Here is a 17,411-nt window from a genome sequence, read left to right on the forward strand (position 1 = left end):
AAGCATTTAATGCTCCCCCTCTCCCAACACCACTCATTCCTGCTCTTCTGTTTGGCATCTCCTCTGCAGGAAGGAGACATCAAAGACAATGAGGATGGAGGAGCTGGAAGTCTGGAATCAAAGCCTGGTTGCTGCTCCATCACCGTGTAACCTTTGACCAGCCACCTAACTGCTCTGAGCACACTTCCTCATCTGGAAAGAGGAAGAGCCGTCTCAGGGTGGCTGCAAAGAATAAACACTTGAGAGCACGTAGCACAGGCTGGCATAATAGGTGCTCTGAGTATGTGACATCATCTTACCAATCGTCCTATCTCATGAACCTCTGATCCTGGCCTTGCAAATGTGAACGAGATAGGCCATGGTAAATGCAGACTCGCAAAGGGCCTAAACTACCAACATGGTGAGACAGCAGCGTATGAAAAGTCACATCTGGATGGGTGTAGACGGTCTGAAAGCAGAATGGGTCTTTTTTTGTAGTTTTTCTTAAAGATTTTATTTTTCCTTTTTCTCCCAAAGCCCCCCAGTACATAGTTGTGTATTTTTAGTTGTGGGTCCTTCTAACTGTGGCATGTGGGACGCCGCCTCAGCATGGCTTGATGAGCGGTGCCATGTCCGCGCCCAGGATTTGAACTGGCGAAACCCTGGGTCGCCGAGGCAGAGTGCACAAACTTAACCACTTGGCCATGGGGCCAGTCCCTAGGGGGTCTTTAATATAAAGCAGCATCTATTAGCCAACAGAGTTCAATTATAGCCAGCTTCGTTTTGAATACAACTACTCATTTTCACTCTGTTTTGACAAGTCTCTAACCACCTTGCTAACCAGTATTCTTTTCACGCCTTTCAAAAGAGTCAAGATTGCAGCTATGTCAATTTTATATTATTTTTATTTAAAATAACTTTACCAAGAACATCCCTTGTGCTTGTCCTCATAGTTGATAAAACACAAAAGTACCTGACACGTCCAAACTCCTATTTTATACAAACTGCTGATCCAGCATGGCGTTTCCCACCATTGCTTTCTAAAACACAGGAAATTTCAAGACTGAGAAGCCAAAAGAAATTAGGATGACCCAGCCTCTGAAAAACCCAAGTTAAAGAAGAAAAACAAAATCATGTCTGAATGGATAATTCATGATTCAGACAGTCTAGCATTTAACTGGTATTAACTACTCTACTACAGATCTATTTAATGCACTTAGGTAAGACTTTTTATCTCCATGAAATTGGATCTTTGGTTCAAAATTTAATCTCCTGCCAAGGACTCTGCACTATATAGGTGACGTAACACTGAGGTAGGCTCTTAACATTTCATTGCCAGGAATATACAGGAAATTGATCAGATTATTTGCCAAATAACGTTTCTTCGGCAAGGCTGAATCCTCCCCTAAGTGGGCTGTCAAAGAGAGAAGCAAAAAGCAGACACTATCAGAGTCGTATTTTCCAGATTCATCTTCCAGGACTCAAAGTCAGCCATGAAAAATCAGTGCATTAAAAATTGATTTGTTACGTTGTTTATTAGTTTATAGGACGTTTATCTGAAAGGAATAAGCGAGGCCTAAGAGGTCAGATCTTTTGGCAAGGGAAAATATTGACTAAAATGAAAGATACAAGACATACTATTGGAACATGATATTCTTTCAGAACATTGTCACTATCACTCTCATGACACTAGTAATTGTGGGAAAAAAGTTACAATTTTACAAAATATAAAATTCCTAATAAACAACCCTCTTTCTTTCTCTCCTATTGAAGTTTTTCAAAATTGTTCCGAAGGAGGAAGGTACTCTGACCTATCTGAAGCTACTCTCACATCACTCCTCCAGTCCCAGGATAGCGAAGGGCAGAATTCTCCTTTGTTCCATTTTCAGATTCATAGTGGTCAATGACCGTTGTTCAAACAGGTAAACAAATATGAAATGACACTATGTCCAAAGCATTCTAAAACTCTGAGTTTAAATTTGTAAGTCAACAATGAGAGAAACATGTGTATGCAAAAATTCTAGCAAGCCCTTCCTGCCAAAGATGGAGGAAATGAAGCAAACCATTACAACGCTAAGGAAGGAGAGCGACTTTATTCGACAAGTATTTACTGAGCCCTTACTGTGTGTCAGGCACTATTTTAGGTGCTGGGAATACATTCCATTGATTAAAAACATACAAAAATCCCTGTCTTCATTGTGCTTACTCTCTAGAGGAAGGATACAACACAATAAACATAATAAATAAGTCAATTACATAGTAAGTGAGAAGTTGATAAGCACTATGGGAAAAAATAGAGCCATCGTGAAAATCAAAACAAGTCTTATCTGGAAACTTTCCAAAACCAGAAATAGAAAAAATAAGCTTCTTTCTTGGAAAGTCTATATAGCTGTAAAGGGCAAAAGAAAATATTTTTGGCTCTTTAATGTTCATGGGATTTTTCAAGCAAGAAATTAAAGGGATTTTGAAAATATGAAAATGGAATTGAAACCTAGGAAGAGTAACTTTCATAAAATAGGTGCTTGACACAGAGTTTTTGAGGCAGCATTATCTGTGCTTACCGCAATAGTAGAACCTTCCACAGTTCTAGCAAATTCCAAGATTCTGGCCACACTGCCAATCTCAGTGGATCTGGAGAGTCAAGTCTGTTGAAATAACGCTATTGGGGACAGAAAACGTGGAAGAACTCCAACAGCTTTTCAGGATTTTTTGTTTTATTTCCATTTCCTTTTTAAAATACAACAGCCTACTTTTTGTTATTTTCTTATTTTGTTAAAGAGAAGGGTGAGTTCCTCAAAAAGGAAAACTGAGAAACAGGAATGCCCACATTCCCAACTCCATCTCCACTCTCAAACTGCTCAAGATGCACATGTTTATTGCATGTTGGTAGACCCAGGTCTTTTGACATCAGAGCTTGTTGACTCTAAACTACCAGCTAGATTTTTTCCCTTTAACTTAAATTCAAATTCCATTTCAACAAAGCAAGCAAAACGACTAATGTCTAGTTTTTGCCTCTGGGGAATTAGGTTCTCTAAGTAAGAAGTAAAAACAGAAAATAAATGGTGTTGTCATCTGTGATCAGAAAGTTGTATTTTCAGCAAAATGAGGCAGAGACAGAAAGTCCAGGTTGTAGGACCAGAAAAAGGAGTGTCTACCCACAGGATACTTAAAAATTGATGACTATGACAGCAGCCCTTTCTAGAGGTAATAACGTCACTAAGTTGTAATAATTCTCCAGAAACCCCAACAGCCCTGGATTAAGAACATCTGAAATTGTTCAGATGACACAAATTTCTGTTTCCTGCTGTTAAGGCTTCAATGATGCCTCTTGGTGGCATCTGTCACCATTTTTCTTCTTTGCAAATTCCTCCTTTCAAATCAGGAAGCATACATAAAGTGCAAGTAGGATTCATTCCCTCGCCCGTGGTTCCAAGCGCTTCTTTTGATGGCCAGTATTTCCAAAGCTATCAGTTAAACCACTGGCCAGCTAGGTCGTCTGCAGGTATTTCTGGGGTTAGCAAATGAGTTCATCTGGCAAAGAGAGTGTCTGAAGGTGGATGAGGTCTTGGCAAGAAAACCCAAAGTACCATTGGCAAGACAGGGATGTGAATGATGCAAGCAATAGGGGGGGTTCTTGTCACCGAGTCACTGAAGAGGCCTTCTTTGGATCTCAACTCTTAAAGGGAATTCAGGAACTGTTACTAAAAGGAATGAGGCCAGCGGATTTCAGAGCTCGGTCAGTCTTCAGTGAGGGAAGATTCAGTTTTTCCTGGGTTGGGGACAGAAAAGAAAATGAAGAGGGTAAGGAGCCAGATCTGATGAGTTTAATGTCACAAATGTCACCCCAAAAGCCTCCAGTAAATATTTCCCATTTTACAGAACAAAGCTGAGCAAAGTGCTTCCCGATAGGGCTTAGCAAAAAGTGTTTTCTTTGTTATTAATAGATATTCAGTACAAATGAGTCATGGGTTAGGCAAGGTGACCTATAACTTTACTGCAGGATTTCTTAGATTCCTTTTTCTTGATTAATATGCCAATGAGCACTGTGACTCTTCAAGAGAGGGATACAGTATGTAATATTTCCCACATTTTGGAGACCAGGAATATATCTTCTTGCAAATCAACTTACCCGATTAACAGCACCATTTGGGAAATGCTGCCTTACGATACTGACTGGATGGGACAGGAATGGTGTTAGATCATACGCAGTTTACATTACACGAGCCCAGTTTTTATATTGAGAGTATGGTCCCATACCAATATAACAAATTAACCATTATAGCTGGGTTCCAATGTATTTCCTTCATGTGCCAAAATCATGAGCAAAATTTAATGTTATGTTTGATAGGTGAATATTAATGATAACAAGTAAACTCTTTCCCATCTATTATAAACGGTCACCAATCAGTGGGCATTCACGGGGGATGTCCTTTTTGTCTGATTTTTCCAGCAGAGCTAAGGCCAGAGTTTCAGGATTAAGCCCATCAAGATGTCATTATAGGAAGCTAAGCCACAGCTGAGACTGAACAGAGTATATTAGAATATATATAAAATGGAACGATTTGATCAAAAATCACAGAAAAATATCAAACACATACTAGTTAAATTCCTGAATTTCTTTTTGGCTTCTGCCCTTTCTTCAGCATCAAAGTACCAAACAGTCATAGCGTATCTGTGAAAAATAAGCAGATATATGTTTAAAAATATTACCAAAAAAACTAAAAATACTGTAAGTCTCACATGAGAGTCATTTGTAAAGCCAACATTTAAAGTGTTCTCTATTATTAGAAGTCCATCCTAATTTTAATTTAAAATAAACTTCTCTGGTTTCAATTCTATTTAAATGTAATAAAATATGTAAGGAATTCCAAGTATGTGCCGGGCATTATCCTGGGCAATGGGAATTCAAATGACCACGCGAATACATCTGCCTCTTTCCCTAAGAGCACAGGCTCCAGCAGGGGAGACAGGCGACTTAAGAAATAATGTAACAAGTCAAGATGATCTACACAGAAAGGACTAGAAGGGAGACATTCTGCCAAAGACTGGGAAACCCAAGTTGGTGGGGAAAGCACAGAGAAGAGGAGGTGACATCTGGGTGAAGCTTTGAAGAATAACTTATTTAAATGACAGGACCCTTAAAACGCATGGCTTGCTTTCTTTAGTTTTGGACACTGAGGCAAAGATGCAATGGAGTAACGGATGCCCTCAAGCTATCTACTGCATTCCCATTAACTTCCTTTATTCCATCTATAAGAAAGACTGTAATAACCATCATTTCAGGCGTGAATTTTCAAAAAGTTTCATTTTACAATTATTATTAGCTACTAGAATTTCTATAGCACTTGATTTTTTTTTCAAGGGCTTCCCATCAACATTTCCTAACGTTTCCCTTGTGACTTTGGTCATCAAAGGACTAGGAACAAGAAGGGAATTCTGGCATGAATGACACAGTCCAATTACTGTACCCCATTAAACAAGCCACAAGCAGATTTGGTGGTAGAATTAGTTACCTGCTCACCTAGGGCACATTCCAATTTGACATTTAATATGCAACCCTGTGTGGGGCTCAGATCTGTGATTTCTGGAGGGGGATACTTATAAATCTTAGGCACGTTACACATGTGATTTTAATTTAATTAGGCTTGTTAAGGTTTAGTCATTATCCTTCTAGGCAAGTTCTCTCTCCCTGCCCCCAACCACTATTCCCAATTCAAGCCGCACCAGATACCGCCGGCCTCCAATACCTCCTGGTTTACAGCTTTGGCCATAAAACAAAGGTAAGTGTGAGGCAGAATTTGAAATTAAGATTATGTCAAGGGTCTCTAGATTAATACTAAACAATACTAAGTTGTTCCGTTACTCCTAAAATCTTCCCGTGCATGATCTCAAGAAAGGATTTTTAAAAATCCAATTCTTGGAACACAATGAATACAGTGAGCCCAAACCAATTTTAAGCTAAGGAAAGGGTAAAAAGGAAAAGAAGTCAGGACGAAGTCCTCTTTCTTTTCTCAAAGTTCCTTCTCTGCTTGCAACAGCAACCTGTAAACTCATCCAGAGTTGACCAGACAGAATTCCCGATCTGTGACCGCTGACATTCTCTGGAGGTAGTTCAATTCCAGGGGGTTTCAAGAAGTGGTGGGGGAGAAAGGAGAGAAGAGAAAAACATCCCGGGAAATTTGGAATCCAATATGCTCACTAATGGAAAACGATGTGTTGCTAGTTCAAACTGACGTTAGGTTTTGTGTACTAAAGAACCCAAAGTTTCCCGTTCAATTTTTACTGATTTCAAACAGGTTTGCTCTCAGCTTTGGGGTGTGGTTGGTCCCTCAGGTGCACAGGACACGAGTTTAGAGAATTCTCCGGGGACTGGGGTTTGTACGAGAGGCTTCTCAAGAGGAAGCGTGGCCCCGACTATTACCTGGTCGCATAGGAAGGCTGGACTTCATGTGGGTTCCTGCGGTCTGACCAGAAGAATAAGAGTCTGTCAAAAATGGGCTCCACATCCGCTATGAATGATTTCCCTTCTGGAAATATCCGCAGGACCCCACCGTGTAACTGAGGGCCACAAAGAAGGTGGATTATTTCCTGGCCTTACACATAGTTAATTAACAATGATATTTCAGCCTCGTCTAGAAACCATGCCATCTTTCAACCTCCACTCCAAGTGTGTACTACTCCAAATTTTTACTTCAACCTTTTACTTTGTACTAAATTTTATTTCAGACTTGGCAAGACCCATCTCCTTATTCACCTGAGACCAAATGAAGCCTTCCCACCCCCACAATCATGAAGCCCACGGATACAAAATGGAGTACTATTAGGTGGAATCAGACAGAATTGCCAGTATTTGACTGTTTTTGACCTACAAAACCCCCCAGCAATTTCATACGGTTCAATCTAACATTAACAGCTTTCTAGGGTAGTCATCACGCATAACATCCCCTTCAAGTAGAATTTACAGCTTTCTTTTGAACTCCTCCAGCTCCTATGCGATCTCATCAGTTGGAAGTTACATGTTCTTTTTTCTGAACTCTCAGGCTTCCTTATCTGCATCTTATTACATATATCACTGTCTTTCTTGAATTACTTTTTTTACACGTATTCCCGATCTGTCCTAATGGAAGACCCACACCAAGGGAGAGTCCAGGCCTCAGGCTCAGGGCCCGGCTCTAGCAGGCACTCAAATATTTGTTCAACGATTTCAAACTTTGCAATTTATTATCACTGATCTGACAACTCTATTCTTTTGCCTATAACATCACCTTTCAAGATTTTACAGGACAACTAAGGAATATATTCCAGTCATGTTACGAAACAGGGAGAAAAGACGAGCCTTGTCACTGATTCCCTGGCTTCCCAGCTTTAGTTTTTCTGACCCCAGATAAAATATCCCTGCATTATTAGCATCTGCCCTAATGAACAGGAAATGGAGATGCAGAAGGTCCAAAAGCCAAATAAGCTTGAAAAGTTCTCTGACTTCTCAGACTCCTAAATCATCCTTAACTTTCAGAAAGCATACAAGTTCCAGACAAACGTTTGTAAGCGTGGAACCAGACTTCATATCGCTATCTATCTATAAGTTCCAAAATATAAAAATCAGCCATAAAGCCTCTGGCATTCACAACTGTAGTAAACCATGGCAAGCAGCCACCAATGAGATGTATCACCCCAAGAGAACGGACTGTGTGGGAAACCTCGCTTGGGGATGATTTTATAGCCCACAGTTCTATTTTTGTGGAATCCGCTCAATGTTGCTGCTGGAAGGGAAAAGTATATATCTTATTCTGCATTGACAGTCATCTCAGCTCTGGATTAGACTAAAAACATTGATTGCCATTCCTAAAATAAGAAATTCTCTTCTAACCTAATAACGACCCTACGTACCCTCCATCAAATTAACTTTATATCCATTATTTTCATCTCATCAGCTTAAGTACTAATACCATGGGAGGGGAAAAAGGAAAACGTAAAATAGAAAAGCTTTATCAGCAGGAATTATGAACTCCTAACCCATCTCTGAGTCATCTGAGTTCCTTTCCTACAGTTTCTAACCCCACACTCTCCTCCCATTATTCCAAAGTACCTTGGCATCCCAATTCTTGTTCAGATAGTAGATGCAGGTGATGCAGCGGCCGTCACCGTTGGGGTTGTCTACATGTCGAACATAACCTGTTCCATTTCCCGGGTAGCAAGCCACCATTGCCTATGGAGAAATCCCAAGAAAGCTGGTTAACAAAGCTGAAACAACCTTCTCCCACTGGTGAACAGCTGAGTAACACAGTCTCCTTGGGTGCTATGGGACATTTATAGGTGGCTGCTGGCTTCTTTTTTTTTTAAAGATTTTTTATTTTTTCCTTTTTCTCCCCAAAGCCCCCCGGTACATAGTTGTGTATTCTTCGTTGTGGGTTCTTCTAGTTGTGGCATGTGGGACGCTGCCTCAGCATGGTCTGACGAGCAGTGCCATGTCCGCGCCCAGGATTCGAACCAACGAAACACTGGGCTGCCTGCAGCGGAGCGCGCGAACTTAACCACTCGGCCACGGGGCCAGCCCCCTGGCTGGCTTCTTAATTGCAGGTACAGTACATAAATTTGGACTCCTCAGCATGTAAGATTAACAGCCAAGTAACACCTCATGGCTCAGCCCAGTGGAAAGTGGGTCAACAATGTTTCCATAGCTCTAAAACATTTTAGACAGTAACGCATCTACATTGTCATTAGGAGCTTTCTTCAATGCTCCTTTTGGAAAAAGCAGGTTCTAGGTTCCCACCCTAGACCCACAAATTCAGAATCGCTCCATATGGAGTTTAGGGGTTATGCTTACTCAACAAGGACTCCCGAATCACTGAATCACCCACTGTCTTAGAACAATGGTGGAGGAAGCCATACCAACAATCCTTCCGGAAATTACTATCAGAGGATTACTATTAAGAGAGTAACAAATCTCTAATTGTTCCATGGAAAAATTACAGCAAGGAGTAGAGAAATATAGGCAAAGTGCAAAAAGCTAGTTCTTTTCACAGGACACTGCCCTATTTCTAAAATATTTTTATAGGCATGAGATATATGCAGGAAAGATACTGGAACTACTGGAACTGGCAACAGAAGATGAGGAAAGGGCTATTTTTCCCGTTTTGTTTGTTGATGTATTCTACTAGAACAGTGCCTGACACATGGAAGGTGTCTGTTTAAAATCTGATAGATAAATAAATAAATGAATTAGCAAATGACTCTTTCCTCTAAAGAGTAAGTTTACGTTCTACCTAGATCAATAGAGATTTCTGTCATTTTAAAAACATCTCTTCAAACATGCATGTAGCAATCCAGTTTGTACTTTCCCTTATAAATGCCAGGGCAGTCTCATTGCTTAAAGGATCAGTCAGGTAGAGGCCCAAAGCTGTGCTCTAATGGCTCCATGAATCAGCTTCGATGCTGTGGGGGCCACTCCCATGGTAGCGTTGAAAACTTGAACTAGGCATGGAGCTTTAAAGGCTTCACACACACTGCATACTGGAATAATAAGGCTGAACGGTCACTTAGCTCTGCAATGAACTTAAAGCTTAAATCACCATCTCTCTCAAACTTTATACCCCCATTCAGCTAGCAATCCCCACATCCTGCCTTTGAACATCTAAAACATGAATGCAATGTCGTCTTAGAGCTGAAGTTAGGCTGTTAGCTTGAACATCTTCCAGAAGGTGGAATTTTGAGGCTACTGCAATCAAGATTTAACAAATGATGGTACCACCAAGCAAAGGATGGCTTGGGGAAAGGTGATTGGCAGCAGACAGAAATGATGGGCCTAGCTGGGGAAGAAGAGATAAAAGAAGTCACCTGTGAGGATGAGGATGCGGTAATTACCCATCCCTGGAAGCAGCTATTAGGATTCTAAGAGCCACCACTGAGCCAATAATGAAAGTCACTTAAGCCACAAACAATTACAGCCTGGATTCCCCACCATCTCAGCCTCTCCCCACTGTGAAGGCTTGAAAAGAAAAAGTGCTCCATCAACGCTACACAATCTTACATTCTTAAACAGCTCCACTCTAAGGAAAAGGTCAGCGGTCTGGATGCCTGCCATCTAGTTCACTCTGCAACTGATCGCGTGAACCCAGGCTCGGTTTCTTTTGTATAAAGAGGGGCTTGGGTTATATGGCCTCTGAAAGTCCGAGAAGATTTAAGACTTGATCTAAGCATCAGCCCCAGAAAACGCAACAGAGTTCCTCAGGGCACTGTGAAGTATTCATCTGCCTCAGCACTCAGCTTAAACACTGAAAAAACAGATACAAACTCATAACAATATAGTCCTTACAAATTGCAGCATCTATAAAACACACACAGAGAAGGAGCTAGCACATTCCAGGGGATTTATTAGGAGGCTAAAACTCCTAATTGTCAGCAAAGTATCTGATTGCTTAAGCGAGAGGAACAGAGAATTTTTCTGGCCAGAGTGAATCTTCACCCGTTCTCCTTGTTCCTGAAGCCACAGCATCAAGTCTGAAACAATGGAAGGAAATCATTGTGGGCCTCGGTGGGCCTGTCAAAATGACACAGGCCAATTTTATCAGTGTTTTCTGGACAAGAGCCATTGGAGATGGGTCTTGGCTTGGGCACATTCCCAACTACTGATTGGTCTTTGACACAGTCCAAAACCAGGAGGCTAAGGATGCACTGAGAAGCAAGACTCACTTCAATGACGAGTCACACACTTCTGTGCCAATTTGTGCACGGGGCAAAAACAAACCCCGGAAACTGATCGGGTCAAACGCGCTGCTATCGAGACCTCAACGAGTCCAGGAAGAGATTCAGACGGTATAAAGGAGGAGAGTGCTTCAGAACAGTAAGAACGGGGGCCAGACTACTTCAATGATCATGTGATAAATATGCCAGGCAATTAACAATGACACTGATCAGGAGGATAGGAAGGATGCCACATCTACTGTAGACTGTTTATTTGCCAAAATTTCCTGACGGGATTAATATTTGAAATTCACTGAGGTTTAATAACATGTTAGTGTGACCTACAATAGCACATACACTATACAATATAGTCCTATTCTTGGATGTACAGATAAATCCACAGGTCCCCTTATGCATTCACCATTCCTTCCTCTGGCCTCACTGTGGACCCCCCTCCCACCATCCCCAGAGGCCTCTCCACAGCTTTGTAGCGAAAGGAAATGAGCAGAGGGGTGAACCCCTCCCAGGCTGGCTCCAGACCAGAGATGTGTGCTCCAGACACCTAGGCAGCCACGTTGAGGCAGGACACATGTACCGATTCTCTGAAGATGTCCACAGATATACAGCCAAATCCAAGTCACAAAATCTGCTCCCCAAATGCCACAGGTGGAAAACAGTGGATCTGTTACAGTTATTGTCAAGCTGGCTTCATAAAAAACCATGTCTCATTAATCCCAAAGGTAAAGTTGAAAAATTAAAGTCCAGGATGTCCGTTCCAATGCTAGATCGCATGTATAAACCATTTCAAAAAGTTGGTGTCGGTGACCTCCACTGTCCATTCAGCAATGACGATCATTTTAGATCCACAGCTGGGAAGGGGTACACGTGCCCCAGCCCAGCCCCCAGTTAGACTCAGCACTTATCTAACAACAATCAACAAGAGATTTTTTGAAGAAGAAGAATAGCCCTGAGCTAACATCTGCCACCAATCCTCCTGTTTTTGCTGAGGAAGACTGGCCCTGAGCTCACATCTGTGTCCATCTTCCTCCACTTTATATGTGGGATGCCTACCACAGCATGGCTTGACAAGCAGTGCCGTGTGCGTACCCAGGATCCAAACTAGCGAACCCCCAGCGGCCGAAGCTGAACATGTGAACTTAACTGCTGTGCTACCGGGCTGGCCCCAAGAGATTTTTATAGAATTGTATTTTACATCTCTCATGACTTTGGAGTCAGATTCATTAGTATGACTTGACCTTAAACAAGTTATAATAAGGTGGCATTTACGTGAATTTTAACTCAGTAAATTAAAATGCTGATTTTAATGCTCTCATTTTATTTGCAAAATTTGCAATAAATGTGAATCCATTTTTAAAAATTGTCAAGAATAGCCTAATTTCAAAGCTGTCTGATTGAGTGACCTTTCAACTGGTATTTCGGTCCACTGCCAAACGCTAGCCCCCTCTACCTGCTAAGCAGAAATACCAGGCAAAATTTGTAAGGATTTGTTTTGAATTATGAATGGTCTCGAGCAGAACATACTTTCAATAAAATGCAACCTGAGTACAGAATAACCTGTACTTAACCTCTTTACACCTCAGTTTTCTCATCTGTGAAATGGGTTTATGAGGAATAAGGAGACGATCCATTAAAATGTGCAGTGCAGGCCTGCACCCACTAACTGCTGGTTAACGTTGGCTATTGTTAAACCTGATGATATGCTCGTTGTCTTCCCCCCACCTGGGGCTCCAGAATGTCTCCCCTTCAGGAATCCAATTCTACTTAAGTGCGTTGTGACTTCAAATCCAGGCTGGCAAACTCCAACAGCTTTGGGCGTTGGCAAGTAACCTAAATGCCTGTAGCCAATCAGGTTTCTATGTGTCAGAACTCTGAACTACATGCGATGCTACCACACCAGGGAATCTGCTGCCCTTTGCAGTGAGGGCCCAGTGTTACAAAATCTTCAGATTTTAGCAGAGTAGCAGGCAACTGAACGGGATCTGTATATAAACTGTCCTGAATATTTTTGACCCCAATTTTTAAATCAGGGCCACAAAAAATACATCCGGTCGAATTTTGAGATCGCCGTCTAAGGTCTCCTAAGAAGTCAGGCTACTCTGCAATAGCTCTGGAGCTCCAAGTGGGCACCGTCCCCGTCTCTCCTCACCAGGCTCAGACGCTTCCTGTCCCAAGGCACAGCCCCATCCTCCAGCGCCATCCGCACTCCACACCTCCCTCCCCTCTACTCCTTCCCTCATGTCTGCTCTGGACAGAGCAATGGGGACCCCAGATCCTTCTCCTCTCCATCATAAGACGCTTACTGTGCAGTGAATTAGATGTGTAAAGACTTGAGAAGAAAGACATGAGACCACGCACCTTCTTCGGCTTGGAGAAACAGCCTAGCAACTCATCAGAGTGGAGAATGTAACAGCCGAAGTTTTCTGGCCAGAAATGGGTCTAATTTATATTCGGGTGACAACAGCCTAGGTAACAAACTTCCAATGTTTCTAATCAGCTGTAGGTGGAGGAGCTGAAGGCTATACTCCCAGGCTTATTTTTCTGGGACATTTGTGTTCACACATATTTTAACACTTACATTTAATGTGGACAGTGAGCAGAGCAGCCCCATGGTTGTACCTTTATGTCCCATATTCATAAAGGCATCCATGAGGAAGGGACACTATTTGGTAATTCATCAGGGGGCGTGGGCGGTTTGTTAGTAAGTGGAAAAAAGGCACATATGGTGTGCTTTTAAAAAGAAAAACAAAAATAAAAAATCTTTAAGAATTCAAACTGCTATATGCAGGTGCACCATAGGAGAGGCTGGAGTGAGAGAAAAACTAGAAGAAGAATGACCTTTGCAAGTTTTGCTCTTTTAAAAAAAAATCTAGGGACCAGCCCGGTGGCATAGTGGTTAAGTCTGCGCACTCTGCTTTGGCAGCCCAAGTTCGCAGGTTTGGATCCTAGGCGTGACCCACACACCATTTATCAAGTCATGCTGTGGCAGGCGTCCCACATATAAAATAGAGGAAGATGGGCACAGATGTTAGCTCAGGGTTAATCTTCCTCACCAAAAAAAAAAAAAAGATCTAAAGATAAATTAAGCCAAAATGTCATTTTCCACTATTTTCCACTTGGCTCCGACAAGGGATGAGATAAGAGAACTCCAAAAATCCTTCACAGGGGCAACGAATTTAAATCCAGAGGACATGGAAAGCAAACTGGAATTATTGCTTTAGCCTTTCTTCATCTTTCCTGTTCAGGAGTGTGTAATCTTCAAGGATATCTTGTGGGACCCACCAATGTCACTTAAATTCCTAAAGCACTATATTCATAAGGCATCTTTACAAGATGATAGCAACTGTGCAAGGCTTTCTCTAAGAGTTCAAGAAAATGCCACTGAACGAAGTTCACTTTGCTGCCCGTCCCATCTTTCCTATGACATTGAACCAAAAAGTAAGCTGTCATGTGATGACAAACAGCTCAGAAGCATAAAAAGTTTTTTAAGGGGCCGGCCAGGTGGCACAGCGGTTAAGTTTGCCAGTTCTGTTTCGGTGGCCCGGGGTTTGCTGATTCAGACCCCGGGTGCAGACCCACATGCTGCTTATCAAGCCATGCTGTGGCAGGCCTCCCACATATAAAGTAGAGGAAGATGGGCACAGATGTTAGCTCAGGGCCAGTCTTCCTCAGCAAAAACAGGAGGATTGGCAGTAGATGTTAGCTCAGGGCTAATCTTCCTCAAAAAAAAAAACAAAAAGAGAAAAAAATGCTTTAGGATTTTTATGTATTCATTCTAACTTCACCTAGACTGGCATAAAGAAATCAGTTGTAGATCATGTAAGCGCTTTCAAGAAAAAAGTAGGAAACTTTGTGCAAACTACCAACAGTTATCTTGGCATCTCACTTATTATCTATCTTATTGGTTAAGAGCAAGCCTAGCTTTTCCTTCCTCCTGGTGCCTCTAGTGAAAGGCTGAAGTAACAAAATGAGGGGGAAATGGGAAATAGGCTTTTGGTGGGCAATAACATGAGCTGTGTCCAGCTACCAGGTTCCCCTTCCCAAAGTTTCAGCATCTGACCAGACAATTCAGATTCAGAATGACAGTCAGACATCTGTCAGGTAGGCAAGCCTTTCAACAAACCCCAAGTCATTCATTAAAATGTTTTCTACTATTCTATTTCTACAGTGAGAACGACTTCAGCCTTCCTCATTTGCCCTAAATCCACACTAAAAATTCCTCTCTTTGAACCTAGGTACCCAGAACACTGCTACCTATAACCTCACCTCCAATTTAGAACAATAATCCTCACGCCCCCATACCTGAATTTTGTAGTAATGCAGGAACTTCAGTAATTCTGAGAATGAAAAGAAGTTATAGCCCTCTCAGTTGCTCTGGAGAGGGGGGTCTGTCGGCCCTTCTGGTCCCCCAACAGCATCGTGCCCGCAAGGGCAAGGGATCTGCCATCTTCACTGGGAGACCTGTCCTCACGTCGACCTTTTCACCGTTTTAGTCTACTCTGAGGTCCTAGCTTCAGGGTCATGCAAACAACCATCAACAACTACCCAGACGCTGGAAACTTCTCCTAGCTCAGTGATAACAGTTCCTTGAGACTCTTACATTACAGAGCTGGCCTCACGCATGCGCGCACTCACACACACGCACGCACACACACACACAGAAGTCCTCATAAAATCACAGAAGGTTCACAGGCCTGTAAAGTCTAGCTGTACTAGACCAAGCTTCTATTCCAGAGGATCCTGCACTTCGTGCATGAACTTGAGTGAATCACCCTCCCCCAAGAAGCCACTGAAACTCTCAAAGGCCAGGAATTTAAAGAGACTATTATCATTCCTTTCTGAATTGTGGTTAATTCCTCTCGTTGGAGGGGATTCAGCCAGAGCCCTGCAATTAAGCACAGTAAACAGGCCCGGGAACATCGACATATCAATACAGGCTGTTTGGGTTTGGGAAGGCGGCCCTTCCCAGGGAGGCCTGGCTTTCCGCCAGCAGAGTGAAGGCTGAGTGACAGGGCTACGTGCGCTGCGTGAGGGTGGCAGCCAGCCCACACCCGAGAGCACACCGCGGGGCAGACCGCAGAGGGAACCGGCACAGGAGAGCCCCCCGCCCCCGTCACCACTCCAGTTACCAGAGAAATGTTTTTAATAAGGGCTTCCTTGCAATTATGAAATCAGCAAAAGTCGGCCAGGCCCAGGGGTAAGGACATTAAAACAGGCATTTAACCACATCCATTCTGATACCTTTCCCCAAATCATAATGGCTGCCATTCTGAAGACCCACGTAGCCAGGTGGCACTTTATGGTGGCGCTTTACACATATGGTCCCACTGAATTTCCTGGTTAGGGGGAAGGTGAGCAGCAGCCACCCCCCCGAGTCACACTGCTCACACGCCTTCAGGAGAAGTCATTAACCCTGGAAGTTATCATACGAACCTAGGCGTTATCTTATTCCTATACAAACCCATTCAGGAGTAATCCTTAAGGCAATGATGGAGGTAGGAATTGGCAATATTTAACATCTTTTGATGTGAGAAACAGCCCTATTAGAAAAAGAAAACCTGTAGCTCTCTAACGGCTCTGAGCCTAACAGACAAAAAGAATGTTTGAGACTGCAGGACTGTCAGAGAATTCAGTATAAACCGGTTGTCTGTAAACTCTCATCTGAAATGAATCCTAAAATACTTGAGGGAATCCATGATAACTTACAATTGAGGAGACAAGGTTTTATTAATGGGTAATATACAAAAAAAATAGTCACCTATCAAAACACGTCATGAAAAATGCCTTGAAGCCAATAGTCTTCAGATAAGAAAAACCAGGAAAACACTTTACCTGCAATTCCCAGTGAATTTTAAGAGTATTAACAGAGGACTCTGCAACTATGTTGGAAAATATAAAGTTAAAGAACTTTCCAGGAAACCAGATCTTGTATTTACATTTGCATTTCAGCCCTTGGAAAAACATATCTGCTGAAGGAAAGAAATGACACACAGCAAGTTGGTTAAAATTAGAGCTCACAAAATTCAGTGGGCACGTTTATGGACCAAGCAAACTTCGGTATGGTGCTTACTACGTGCGGACACTGTTCTCTGTGCTTCACAAATGTTACCTCATTCAAATTCCTAATAACGCAAGAGGCAAGAGCCATTATTATCTCCATTTCACGGATGAGGAAACTGAGGCACAAGGAGGGTAGGTAACTTGCCTTGTCGAACTCAGTCCGACTGCAGAGTGTGAGGCCTTCATCATGGTCATGATTTACCATCACGCTGATCTAATGTCGAACATGAACCAACCCACCCCACTTTTGAGGGAACTAAGACCTTCCTTCGCTTCTGCCTGAAGTATCTGACTCCCTAAGCATCAGCTGTCCAAGGTGTCTTTGTTGGTTACTCCCACTACAGGACACTCAACCCCACTCTCAACTTTCTGTGGCGCCTGCAGGGCCCATATCCGCTTCCGAGGCGACTGGTCTGCAACGAGCTCATGCCTCGTCGCCAGGCTGCCGTTCCCCGGCCCGCCCGGGTTTCTAGGGAAGGAAGTGAGCCTCTCCAGGACCTTTCCTTATTAGCTCGGGTCAACACCTGCCAAGGTTTTCAGGCTTGTTTCAAAGTTAGAAGAAAAAATTTTAAAGGAAATACATGAGTGCATTTCCCTTGGGAAGACAAGATCCAGCACCTGGTAAATTCAAAGGACTCCCAGGGACGAGATAAATTTCCCTTACTCAGATGCAA

At 42.6% G+C, this 17,411-nt stretch overlaps 1 protein-coding gene across 1 annotated transcript in view; it reads right to left on the reverse strand.

Moving 5' to 3' along the window:
- Nucleotides 1-866: 866 nt before the first annotated feature.
- Nucleotides 867-17,411, reverse strand: part of EGLN3 (egl-9 family hypoxia inducible factor 3) — a 28,215-nt gene continuing 11,670 nt past the window's right edge. The window contains exons 2-5 of the mRNA XM_044765477.2: nucleotides 8,066-8,185; nucleotides 6,401-6,537; nucleotides 4,578-4,651; nucleotides 867-3,748 (exon numbers count right to left, since the gene is read on the reverse strand). Of these exons, the coding sequence (XP_044621412.1) occupies nucleotides 3,717-3,748; nucleotides 4,578-4,651; nucleotides 6,401-6,537; nucleotides 8,066-8,185 (363 nt within the window). The 3' untranslated portion in view covers nucleotides 867-3,716. The remainder of the gene's footprint in view (nucleotides 3,749-4,577; nucleotides 4,652-6,400; nucleotides 6,538-8,065; nucleotides 8,186-17,411) is intronic.

The sequence above is a fragment of the Equus asinus genome, chromosome 2, assembly GCF_041296235.1.
Source record: "Equus asinus isolate D_3611 breed Donkey chromosome 2, EquAss-T2T_v2, whole genome shotgun sequence".
Taxonomy (NCBI): domain Eukaryota; kingdom Metazoa; phylum Chordata; class Mammalia; order Perissodactyla; family Equidae; genus Equus; species Equus asinus.